Source organism: Oncorhynchus masou, chromosome 29, assembly GCF_036934945.1.
Source record: "Oncorhynchus masou masou isolate Uvic2021 chromosome 29, UVic_Omas_1.1, whole genome shotgun sequence".
Lineage (NCBI taxonomy): Eukaryota > Metazoa > Chordata > Actinopteri > Salmoniformes > Salmonidae > Oncorhynchus > Oncorhynchus masou.
In genome coordinates, this window is record NC_088240.1 from 8,642,507 (window position 1) to 8,655,037 (window position 12,531).

Genomic DNA, 12,531 nt, shown 5'->3' on the forward strand with positions numbered 1-12,531 from the left:
GAATTACAGAAAGTGGGAAGGAAATCAGAGGAGAACTTCCCTAATAACATGCCCCAACACTGACTACCCATAATCCCACCTGATTGAGGCAACCAACCAGCTTGATGAACACATCTGACTAACTTTAGCTGCAAGGGGAATTTTAGTTGCACTTCAACGTGTGTTTGAGTAGAGAGGAATTGAGTCATTACACAGGGGACTACAACGATGGAAACAAAAAGAAAACGAACAGTCCTCTGCAGTTTTATTAAACTTTTTTGCTAATTGGTAACTAAACTACCAGGCACAACTTATTTGAAAGGCTTTCAAAATATCACAAGGAATCAACGGTAAACAATATGGTAAGTTTGATTAATTTCAGTTGTTATTAATATATGTAGGGTGTGTCTATTTAGCATATTTAGGGTATTTGCTTTTCGAAAGTGGCAAAATTGATAATGAAACATGAGAAAATACATTACTTTTTAAAGGGGAAGTAGTGATATTTCACATCGCCACATTCACAAATGCAATTTCTATCTTGGCAAACATATTGTAGATAACTAGTATGCGGAAATTAGTAGTATGTCCTCCATCACAAATCTATTGCTATTGAGCTATTGACCATAAAATGCATGCTTGTAGGCCAGCCCTTGATCTTTACTCTCAGCTCCATTACATTACACATAAGAGTCCTTGGGTGAAGGTGTCTTCCGTGGTGGAGGTGGGTGGGGTTGTTAAGAGCCCCGACGCTCAGTTTGACCATTAACACGGATGGCTCGCAGTACGTTTTTGGAAGCATAAGGACCTTATCTTTGATATATGTGAGAAATAACATCCCACATGGCCAAATATCCACGTGACAGCACGTGTTTACAGAAGACAGACAGAAGACAGAGGGACCACCTGTGCTAATGAGCTATCTAGCACGCTCTGATCACCTGTGATAATTAGCTATCTAGCACGCTCTGATTACCTGTGATAATTAGCTATCTAGAATGCTCTGATCACCTGTGCTAATTAGCTATCTAGCACGCTCTGATCACCTGTGCTAATTAGCTATCTAGCACGCTCTGATCACCTGTGCTATAGCTATCTAGCACGCTCTGATCACCTGTGATAATTAGCGATCTAGCATACTCTGATCACCTGTGATAATTAGCTATCTTGCATGCTCTGATCACTTGTGCTAATTAGCTATCTAGCATGCTCTGATCACCTGTGATAATTAGCTATCCAGCATGCTCCAAATACCTGTGGTAAAGTGCTATATAGAATGCTCTGAACACCTGTGTTACGGTTTTCTTGCGGTGAAGGAGAGGAGGACCAAAATGCAGCGTGGTTAATTCGATACATCTTTAATGAAGATGAAACACGAACAATACAAAAATGTAACATGAAAACCTAAACAGCCTATTTGGTGCAAACAAACACAGAGACAGGAACAATCACCCAAGAAACACTCAAAGAATATGGCTGCCTAAATATGGTTCCCAATCAGAGACAACGATAAACACCTGCCTTTGATTGAGAACCACTTCAGGCAACCATAGACTTTTCTAGAAAACCCCACTATACCACAATCCCAATACCTACCAAAAACACCAAGACAAAACACACCACATAATAAACCCATGTCACACCCTGGCCTGACCAAAATAATAAAGAAAACACAAAATACTAAGACCAGGGCGTTACAACCTGTGTGTAACAGAAGATGGCCACCAGAAATATGTTGTCACTGAAAAATACTGTTGGCTGAAACTGTCATAAAACAGTCTACAGTAAGTGTGTATTATTCATTTGTGAAATGATGTTATATGTGATATGAAAGTAAAGAGTGTTATGTACAGTTGAAGTCGGAAGTCTACATACACTTAGGTTGAAGTCATTAAAACTTGTTTTTCAACCACTTCACAAATTTATTGTTAACAAACTATAGTGTTGGCAAGTCGGTTAGGACATCTACTTTCTGCATGACACAAGTAATTTTTCAAACAATTGTTTACAGACAGATTGCCTTTAAACAGCTTGGAAAATTCCTGAAAAGGATGTCCTGGCTTTAGAAGCTTCTGATAGGCTAATTGACATACTTTGAGTCAATTGGAGGTGTACCTGTGGATGTATTTCAAGGCCTACCTTCAAACTCAGTGCCTCTTTGCTTGACATCATGGGAAAATCAAAAGAAATCAGCCAAGACCTCAGGAAAAAATTGTAGACCTCCACAAGTCTGGTTCATCCTTGGGAGCAATTTCCAAATGCCTGAATGTACCACATTCATCTGTACAAACAATAGTATGCAAGTATTTTTTTATTTTTTTTATTTCACCTTTATTTAACCAGGTAAGCTAGTTGAGAACAAGTTCTCATTTGCAACTGCGACCTGGCCAAGATAAAGCATAGCAGTTCGACACATAAAACAACAGAGTTACACACAGAATGAACAAAACATACAGTCAATAATACAGTAGAAAAAAAGAAAACAAAGTCTATATACAGTGAGTGCAAATAAGGTCAAATATGGGAGTTAAGGCAATAAATAGGCCATGGTGGCGAAGTAATTACAATATGGCAATTAAACACTGGAATGGTAGGATGTGCAAAAGATGGATGTGCAAGTAGAGATACTGTGGTGCAAAAGGAGAAAAATAAATACAGTATGGGAATGAGGTAGATAGATGGGCTGTATACAGATGGGCTATGAACAGGTGCAGTGACCTGTGAGCTGCTCTGACAGCTGGTTCTTAAAGCTAGTGAGGGAGATGGGAATCTCCAGCTTCAGTGATTTTTTTTAAAGTTCGTTACAGTCAATGGCAGCAGAGAACTGGAAGGAAAGGCGACCAAAGGAGGAATTGGCTTTGGGGTTGACCAGTGAGATATACCTGCTGTAGCGCGTGCTACGAGTGGGTGCTGCTATGGGGACCAGCGAGCTGAGATAGGGCAGGGCTTTACCTAGCAGAGACTTGTAGATAACCTGTAGCCAGTGGGTTTGGCGACGAGTATGAAGCAAGAGCGTACAAGTCGCAGTGGTGGGTAGTATATGGGGCTTTGGTGACAAAACAGATGGCACTGTGATAGACTACAGCCAGTTTGCTGAGTAGAGTGTTGGAGGCTATTTTATAGATGACAGCTCCGAAGTCAAGGATCGGTAGGATGGACAGTTTTACGAGGGTATGTTTGGCAGCATGAGTAAAGAAAGCTTTGTTTGCAAAGTAGGAAGCCAAATCTAGATTTCATTTTTGATTGGAGATGCTTAATGTGAGTCTGGAAGGAGAGTTTACAGTCTAGCCAGACACCTAGGTATTTGTAGTTATCCACGTATTCTAAGTCAGAGCCGTCCAGAGTAGTGATGCTGGATGGGCGGGCAGGTGCGGGCAGTGATCGATTGAATAGCATGCATTTAGTTTTATTTGCATTAAAGAGAAGTTGGAGGCCACGGAAGGAGAGTTGTATGGCATTGAAGCTCGTCTGGAGGTTAGTTAATTAACACAGTGTCCAAAGAAGGGCCAGAAGTATAGAGAATGGTGTCGTCTGCGTAGAGGTGGATTAGAGAATCACCAGCAGCAAGAGCGACATCATTGATGTATACAGAGAAGAGAGTCGGCCCGAGAGTTGAACCCTGTGGCACCCCCATAGAGACTGCCAGAGGTCCGGACAACAGGCCGTCCGATTTGACATGCTGAGATCTATCAGAGAAGTAGTTGGTGAACCAGGCGAGGCAATCATTTGAGAATCCAAGGCTGTTGAGTCTGCCAATAAGAATGTGGTGATTTACAGAGTCGAAAGCCTTGGCCAGGTCAATGAATACAGCTGCACAGTAATGTCTCTTATCGATGGCGGTTATGATATCGTTAAGGACCTTGAGCGTGGCTGAGGTGCACCCATGACCAGCTCGGAAACCAGATTGCATAGCGGAGAAGGTATGATGTGATTCAAAATGGTCAGTAATCTGTTTCTTAACTTCACTTTCGAAGACCTTGGAGATGCAGGGTAGGATAGATATAGGTCTGTAGCAGTTTGGGTCTAGAGTGTCTCCCCCTTTGAAGAGGGGGATGACCACGGCAGCTTTCCAATCTTTGGGAATCTCAGACGATACAAAAGAAAGGTTGAACAGGCTAGTAATAGGGGTTGCAACAATTTCGGCAGATAATTTAAAAAAGAGAGGGTCCAGATTGTCTAGCCCGGCTGATTTGTAGGGGTCCAGATTCTGCAGCTAAGTATGAACACCATAGGACCACGCAGCCGTCACACCGCTTGTAACGACCGTTGGTGGAAGAAGGTGAGGACCAAGATGCAGCGTGGTAAGTGTTCATCATTATTTTAATAAACTGAACAATAAATACAGCAAGGAACAAAAGAAACAACCGAAACAGCACCGTCAGGTGCAAAACACACTAAACAGAAAATAACTACCCACAAAACCCATGTGGGCAAGAGCTACCTAAGTATGGTTCTCAATCAGAGACAACGACAGACAGCTGTCCCTGATTGAGAACCATACCCGGCCAAAAACAAAGAAATACAAAAACATAGATAAAAGAACATAGAACGCCCACCCTCGTCACACCCTGGCCTAACCAAAATAGAGAACAAAAAGCCTCTCTATGGTCAGGGAGTGACAGTACCCCCCCCCCCCTCCAAAGGTGCGGATTCCGGCCGCAAAACCTGACTCTAAAGGGGAGGGTCTGGGTGGGCCCTCTTACGGCGGAGGCTCTTGTGCGGGACGTGGACTGAAGACCCTCATAGAGGGCGCCACTGGACTGAGGGGCGCCTCTAGACTGAGGGGCGCCTCTGGACTGAGGGGCTGCGATTTTGGCAGCTCCGGAGTGAAGGGCGGCTCTGGCAGCGCCGGAGTGAAGGGAGGCTCTGGCAGCGCAGGACAGGCGGGAGGCTCCGGCACTCTGGGCTGGAGGGAGACTCTAGCAGCTCCGGGCTGGAGGGAGACTCTGGCGGCACCGGGCTGGAGGGAGACTCTGGCGGCACCGGGCTGGAGGGAGACTCTGGCGGCTCCGGTCTGGAGGGAGACTCTGGCGGCTCCGGTCTGGAGGGAGACTCTGGCGGCTCCGGGCTGGAGGGAGACTCTGGCGGCTCCGGGTTGGAGGGAGACTCTGGCTGCTCCGGGCTGGAGGGAGACTCTGGCTGCTCCGGGCTGGAGGGAGACTCTGGCTGCTCCGGGCTGGAGGGAGACTCTGGCTGCTCCGGGCTGGAGGGAGACTCTGGAGGAAGGAGACGGAGAGACAGCCTGGTCCTTGGAGGAGGCACAGGATAGACCGGGCCGTGGAGGCGCACTGGAGGTCTCGACTAAGGGCCTGCACAACCCGTCCTGGCTGGATGGTGATTTTCACCCGGCACGTGCGGGGCGCAGGTACAGGACACACTGGGCTGTGCAGACACACGGGAGACACAGTGCGCAGCAACGACGCAGGATATCCTGGCCCGAGGAGATGCACTGGAGGTCTGGAGAGCAGGGCTGGCACCATCTGTCCTGGCTGGATCCTCACCCTAGCCCGGTGGATGCGGGGAGCTAGGATATAACGCACCGGGCTAAGAACACGTCCCGGAGACACTGTGCGCTCCACCGCATAACACGGTGCCTGACCAGTACGATGCCCGCCATGGTAAGTCTTGGAGAGCTGTAGCGCCGAGCTGGCACAGGACGTGCAGGGCTAGGGAGGCGCACAGGAGGCCTGGTGCGTGGGGCTGGCACAGTCTTCACCAGACGGCTAGCACACACCTCACACCAGAACAAGTATAGAGAGCTGACTCAGGTGACATCAAATCCCAGACACGCTCCATTGGGCGGATGTCGTGCCTCATGCACCAACACAGCAACTCCCTCATTACTCTCTCCTCCAATCTCCCCATTAACTCCTTCACTGTCTTTCCCTCGCTTCTGTCGCTCACCTCCAATTTCGCCCTGACCGGCTCTGGTTCCATCCTTGGCCCCTTACGATAAGCACAGGGAGATGGCTCAGGTCTGACTCCTGACTCTGCCACACTCCCCGTGTGCCCCCACCCACCCAAGACATTTTTGGGGCTGCCTCTCGGGCTTCCTTGCCAGCCATGCCAACTCCTCGTAGTGTTTCCGCTCAGCCTTAGCTTTCCTCCAGTTCCTCCTGTGGACGGAGATACTCCCCAGCCTGTGCCCAGCGTCCCTTGCCTTCCAGTATCTCCTGTCCCTGATTGAGAACCATACCCGGCCAAAAACAAAGAAATACAAAACATAGAAAAAAGAACATAGAATGCCCACCCGAGTCACACCCTGGCCTAACCAAAACAGAGACTAAAAAGCATCTCTATGGTCAGGGCGTGACACCGCTCAGGGAGGAGACTCGTTCTGTCTCCTAGAGATGAAAGTTCTTTGGTGCGAAAAGTGCAAATCAATCCCAGAACAACAGCAAAGGACCTTGTGAAGATGCTGGAGGAAACAGGTACAAAAGTATCTATATCCACAGTAAAACGAGTCCCATATCGACATAACCTGAAAGGCTACTCAGCAAGAAAGAAGCCATTCCAAAACTGCCATAAAAAAGACAGACTACAGTTTGCAACTGCACATGGTGACAAAGAAGGTACTTTTTGGAAAAATGTCCTCTGGTCTGATGAAACAATAATAGAACTGTTTGGCCCTAATGACCATTGTTATGTTTGGAGGAAAACGGGGGAGGCTTGCAAGCCAAAGAAAACCATCCCAACCATGAAACACGGGGGTGGCAGCATCTTGTTGTGGGGGTGCTTTGCTAAAGAAGCGACTGGTGCACTTCACAAAATAGATGGCATCACGAGAAAGGAAAATTAAGTGGATAAATTGAAGCAACATCTCAAGACATCAGTCAGGAAGTTAAAGCTTGGTTGCAAATGAGTCTTCAAATGGACAATGACCCCAAGCATACTTCCAAAGTTGTGTCAAAATGGCTTAAAACTTCTTGGGGCTGCATTCCAGTTAACGGGATCGATATGACAACAGCCAGTGAAAGTGCAGGGCGCCAAATTCAAAACAACAGAAATCTCATAATTAAAATTCCTCAAACATACATGTATCTTCTACCGTTTTAATGGTAATCTTGTTGTTAATCCCACCACGGTGTCCGATTTCAAATAGGCTTTACAGCGAAAGCACCACAAACGGTTATGTTAGGTGACCACGAACTCACAGAAAAACCCAGCCATTTTTCCAGCCAAAGAGAGGAGTCACAAAAAGCACAAATAGAGATAAAATGAATCACTACCCTTTGATGATCTTCATCAGATGACACTCATAGGACTTCATGTTACACAATACATGTATGTTTTGTTCGATAAAGTCCATGTTTATATGAAAACATCTCAGTATACATTGGCGCGTTACGTTCACTAGTTCCAAAAACATTCGGTGATATTGCAGAGAACCACATCATTTTACAGAAATACTCATTATAAATGTTGATGAAAATACAATTCTTAGACATGGAACTACACCTCTCCTTTAATGCAACTGCTGTGTCAGATTTTTTTTTTAACTTTACGGAAAAAGCAAACCATGCAATAATCTGAGACAGTGCTCAGAAGAAAAAATAAATATATCCGCCATGTTGGAGTCAATATTCCCTTAACTTTGATGATCTTCATCAGAATGCACTCCCAGGAATCACAGTTCCACAATAAATGCTTGATTTGTTCGATAATGTCCATTATTTATGTCCAAGTAGCTACTTTTGTTAGCGCGTTTAGTACATAAATCCAAACGCTCGTGCAGGTCCAGCCGAATGTCGGTCGAAAACTTCAAAAAGTTATATTACAGGTCATAGAAACTTGTCAAACTTAGTATAGAATCAATCTTTAGGATGTTGTTATCATAAATCTTTAATAACGTTCAAACCGGAGAATTCAATTTTTAGTAGGAAAGCCATGGAACACAGGTCGCTATCATGTGAAATGCACCTGACCAAGACCTGGCTCTCTGCCAAACCACTGACTCAAAGAGTTCCCATCCGGCTCCACAACACAGTAGAAGCCTCATTCAAGTTTCTAAAGACTGTTGACGTCCTGTGGAAGCCCTAGGAAGTGCAACTTGATCCATATCCCACTGTTTATTCAATAGGGACTGGGTTGAAAATCGACCAACCTCAGATTTCCTACTTCCTGTTTGGATTCCTTCTCAGATTTTTGCCTGCCATATGAGTTCTGTTATACTCACAGACATCATTCAAACAGTTTTCTATCCAATACTAATAATAATATGCATATATTAGCAACTGGGACTGAGGAGCAGGCCGTTTCCTCTGGGCACCTTTCATCCAAGCTACTCAGTACTGCCCCTGCAGGGGCAGAACTGAAAAAGTCTGTGCGAGCAAGGTGGCCTACAAACCTGACTTGGTTACACCAGCTCTGTCTGGAGGAATGGGCCAAATTTCCCGCAAATTATTGTGGGAAGCTTGTAGAAGGCTACCTGAAACGTTTGACCCAAGTTAAACAATTTATAGGCAATGCTTCCAAATACTAACTGAGTGTATGTAAACTTCTGACCCAATGGGAATGTGAAATAAAAGCTGAAATAAATCATTCTCTCTACTATTTTTCTGACATTTCACATTCTTAAAATAAAGTGGTGATCCTAACTGACCTATGACAGGGAATTTTTACTAGGGTTAAATGTCAGGAATTGTTAAAAAAACTGAATTTAAATGTATTTGGCTAAGGTGTATGTAAACTTCTGACTTCAACTGTATCTAGAACTGTATTGCAATTGATAATTGATTCACTTTTAGATGGAGTATATGGCTGTTTTTTCTACCAGAGCCAAAAATATAATACCTTATAAGGTCCTTGGATTTCAAGGAGTAATGGTATGCTCCTTAAGAGTACATCTTGGGCTACTTGTTGGTCTACTCCACACAGAGGAGGCTGGCAGACATTCCATTTATTCCATTTCAGCCATTAATATGAGCCCATCCTCCTATAGCTCCTCCAACCAGCCTCCTCTGACTCCACGTTAGTTAGACATCTCATCATTATTCATTAGTCTTTCATTAATCTGTCATTATATTTCCATCCTCACACTTTTGTACTTTATATTTCCAGGCTGCTACCACCTGCTGGTTACAGTTGGCATCATTGTTCCTGTGTCACTTCCTGGTCATAAATACCTCATGTACCTTATGGATGCCATGGCAGTTTCCATGTGACATTAAGGTGGTCAATACTACTAAAACCACAAATGACATCATCTTCAATTGTGAGGAGCGTCGACTGAGAAAGATACCTGATGGCATCACCAGGAATGTGACTGTGCTGGACCTATCAGAAAACAACATCCAGAATGTATCTAATGAATCATTTTCTAACCTGGAGAACCTGACCATTCTCAATCTCAACTGGGTCAACAAAAACCATATGAGTCACATTGACGAAGGTGCCTTCCAAAATTTGACAAACCTGCAGGACCTAAGGCTTAATGGAAATGGCCTAATTGAAATTCCACAAAACCTCCCACTCAGCCTGGAAATACTCATGCTGGACAATAACAAAATCAATTTCTTGAATATGAGCTACCTCTCTGGTATAACACATGTGAAGGAGCTCTTCTTATCCAAAAACTGCTTCTACTGGAATCCTTGTGAGAATAATTTTACTATAAGAAACGGCACATTCTCAGCATTGATTAACTTAGAAGTTTTGACATTGGCCTTTAATAATTTAACTCAAGTTCCAAAAGAACTTCCCAGCTCTTTAAAAACATTATGGTTTGAATCTAACAAGATACAATATATTGATAAGGATGATTTCTATGGACTAACCCATCTAAAAACCCTTGAGTTACAGGGAAACTGTCCACGATGCTCCAATGCTCCATTTCCGTGTGTCCCCTGTCCCAATATTTACCTAGATATTCATCCTCATGCATTTCATGGCCTTACAGAGTTACAGACACTGCACCTAGCGGGGAACTCACTCAGTTTCATCAAGAACTCCTGGTTTGAGAGTTTAAGCAATCTTAAACAACTGTTCCTCTCTTATAATTTCTTGTCTAAGGCTATGACTGAAGGACATTTTTTTAGCTATCTACCAAAGCTAGAAGTTATGGATTTTTCATTCAATTATGATTTGTTAGCCTACCCTGACACCCTACTGCTTTCAAGACAGTTTTCTAAATTGGTGTCACTTAGAACATTACATATAGCAGGTTATGTTTTTAAAGAAATCCAGTCAGATACTCTCAGCCCTCTCCATCATCTAAAAAATCTGTCAGCGTTAAACATGGGAATTAATTTCATTGTTCGCTCTAATTCTACCATATTCAGAAAATTCTCACACTTGAAACTAATATACCTTGCAGAAAATAGGCTGTATCCAGTTTCAGTGAGCGATTCACCAGGCCGTGTCTTAGGAAGCAATTCAAAGTCGGAGCTGCACAAGTCACCTCTCACTAGTCACTATTCACATTCGATGGATTTTTCCTTTGAGTTAAAACACGGCCTTGTGAAGCAAGAGTGCTTTGACTCTGGTCGAGTGCTGGTCCTTAGTTCAAATAATATCTTCTTTATTTCTCCAAAGCAATTTGAGGGCTATGGTGACATTGCATGTCTGAACCTATCAAGAAATGGATTTTCTGCAGCACTGAATGGGACAGAGTTCACAACGTTACCAGCCCTAACATATCTGGACCTGTCCTTTAACAAGATTGACCTGGCCTATAACAATGCATTTAAGGAATTACACAAACTACAAGTTTTAGACCTAAGCTACAACAGCCACTATTTTGAAGTGTCAGGTGTGACACATAATTTAAATTTCTTGACAAATCTACCGGCTTTGAAAGTACTGAATATGTCAAACAATAAAATTTTTACATTAACAACTAAGCAGATGACAAGCGCATCTTTGAAAGAGCTTCAATTTCAACACAATTTGTTGGCCACATTATGGAAAGAGAGGGACGGTTCATACAACAGACTTTTTAAAAACCTGGTGAATTTAACCTATCTGGATATATCCTTCAACAGCATTGAGAAGATTCCATCAACAGTCTATGACAACCTACCGTATACCCTTCAGAAACTATGCATTAGTCATAATTTACTCACCCATTTTGATTGGGATAAACTGGCTAGTTTCCAACAACTGAATATTCTGGATCTAAGCTATAATTCTTTATATCACATGTCAGCAAATCTCTCAAACTTCACAAATGCACTTCAGATGCTTGACTTGAGCTACAATCAGATTGCTCAACTCTCTGATGGATTTCTTAAGGGTGCTCACAACCTTCAATTACTTGACCTCAGCCACAACCAACTGACTATCGTCAACGAGACCACCTTCCTATCGGGCCCTGAAAACTACATGAAAACCTTGTCCTTGCAAGGTAATCCATTCCAGTGTACCTGTGACTTATTCGACTTCATTCTGTGGATTAAAGATAACACAGTCGTAGAGATCCCCAGACTGGCCACTGAGTTGATCTGCAACATGCCAGCCGAAACGAGAGGCCAACCAGTGATACTGTTTGACATTGAAGAATGTGTCAATGACATCAATGCCTTCCTGATTTACTCCCTCTCCGCTTCCTTCATCATGCTCACCATGGTCATCGTCATGGCAGCTCATATGTTTTATTGGGATGCTTCCTATATTCTATACTACCTGAGGGCGAAGCTAAAGGGCTACCATTCCTTTGGGTCCGCAACAACAAACAATCTCTATGGTGCCTTTGTTACCTACGACACCAGAGACCTGTGGGTGTCAGACTGGGTGCTGAACCACCTGCGAGTGCAGCTGGAGGAGAGGCAGGAGAGACACCTTCCTCTCTGTCTGGAGGAGAGAGACTGGGTCCCAGGGGTCCCCCTGATAGACAACCTCACCCACAGCATCGGACAGAGCCGCAAGACCGTTTTTGTCCTGACCGAGGCATATGTCAGGACCGGGACCTTCAGGATGGCTGTGTACCTGGCCCACCAGAGGCTGCTGGATGAAAACATGGACGTGATCGTGCTGGTTCTCCTGGAACCTGTACTGCAGCAGTCTCACTTCCTCCGTTTGCGGCGGTGTCTGTGTGGGAAGAGTGTTCTGGAATGGCCCAGGACTGCAGCCGCAGAGCCCTGGTTCTGGCAGTGCCTGAGGAACGCTGTCAGGTTAGACAGCCAGGTGATGTACAACCAGATGTACTCCAGGTACTTCACCAATAAGTAGAGCACAGGTCAGACCAGAGACTCAAGAGGGACCAGGTAGCTTTCTCACACAAATAGACTGAGCAGTTAAACACAACAACTGCAATCCCTTTTTACAATTTATTTTTATTTCCCGTTATGATTGGATGATTCTGTACATCTGAAATCAACAATGTGTAAATAAATGTTCTATTCATTGCTTTAATGCCAACGGGGGGGGGTATTGGGTTGTGGTGTCAGCCGGTCAGTGGCACTTATGGTATGTGACAATAAAGACAACATTTTCAGAAATTGTTATGACTCATTATTTTATTATATGAATTATCATTTCAAAAGATCATAAATTCTAAACATTGTATAGGGAATCTCTTTGAACTACGCAGACAGTCACAGCACCAGTGTGCCT

The 12,531-nt window shown here is 44.1% G+C and overlaps 2 protein-coding genes across 2 annotated transcripts; both read left to right on the top strand.

The window, feature by feature from the left end:
* The first annotated feature begins 101 nt into the window (after positions 1-101).
* On the top strand, positions 102-12,340 carry LOC135518955 (toll-like receptor 8). The gene is made up of 2 exons (XM_064943936.1): positions 102-341; positions 9,040-12,340. The coding sequence occupies exons 1-2, from the start codon at positions 339-341 to the stop codon at positions 12,145-12,147; spliced, it is 3,111 nt and encodes a 1,036-aa protein (XP_064800008.1). The 5' UTR covers positions 102-338; the 3' UTR covers positions 12,148-12,340.
* LOC135521164 (collagen alpha-1(III) chain-like) lies at positions 4,199-9,033 on the top strand. Its single transcript, XM_064947096.1, has 2 exons — positions 4,199-4,258; positions 4,602-9,033. Exons 1-2 carry the CDS (start codon positions 4,199-4,201, stop codon positions 5,505-5,507), a joined length of 966 nt encoding a protein of 321 aa, XP_064803168.1. The 3' UTR covers positions 5,508-9,033.
* Positions 12,341-12,531: the final 191 nt, after the last annotated feature.

What these genes read in the sequence shown, in the direction of transcription:
- LOC135521164 (XM_064947096.1), top strand. Translation starts at nt 4,199, where the DNA reads ATGAACACCATAGGACCACGCAGCCGTCACACCGCTTGTAACGACCGT. An exon ending in ACGACCGTTGGTGGAAGAAG is followed by an intron (nt 4,259 to 4,601) that starts GTGAGGACCAAG and finishes AGGGAGTGACAG; the next exon opens with TACCCCCCCCCCCCTCCAAA.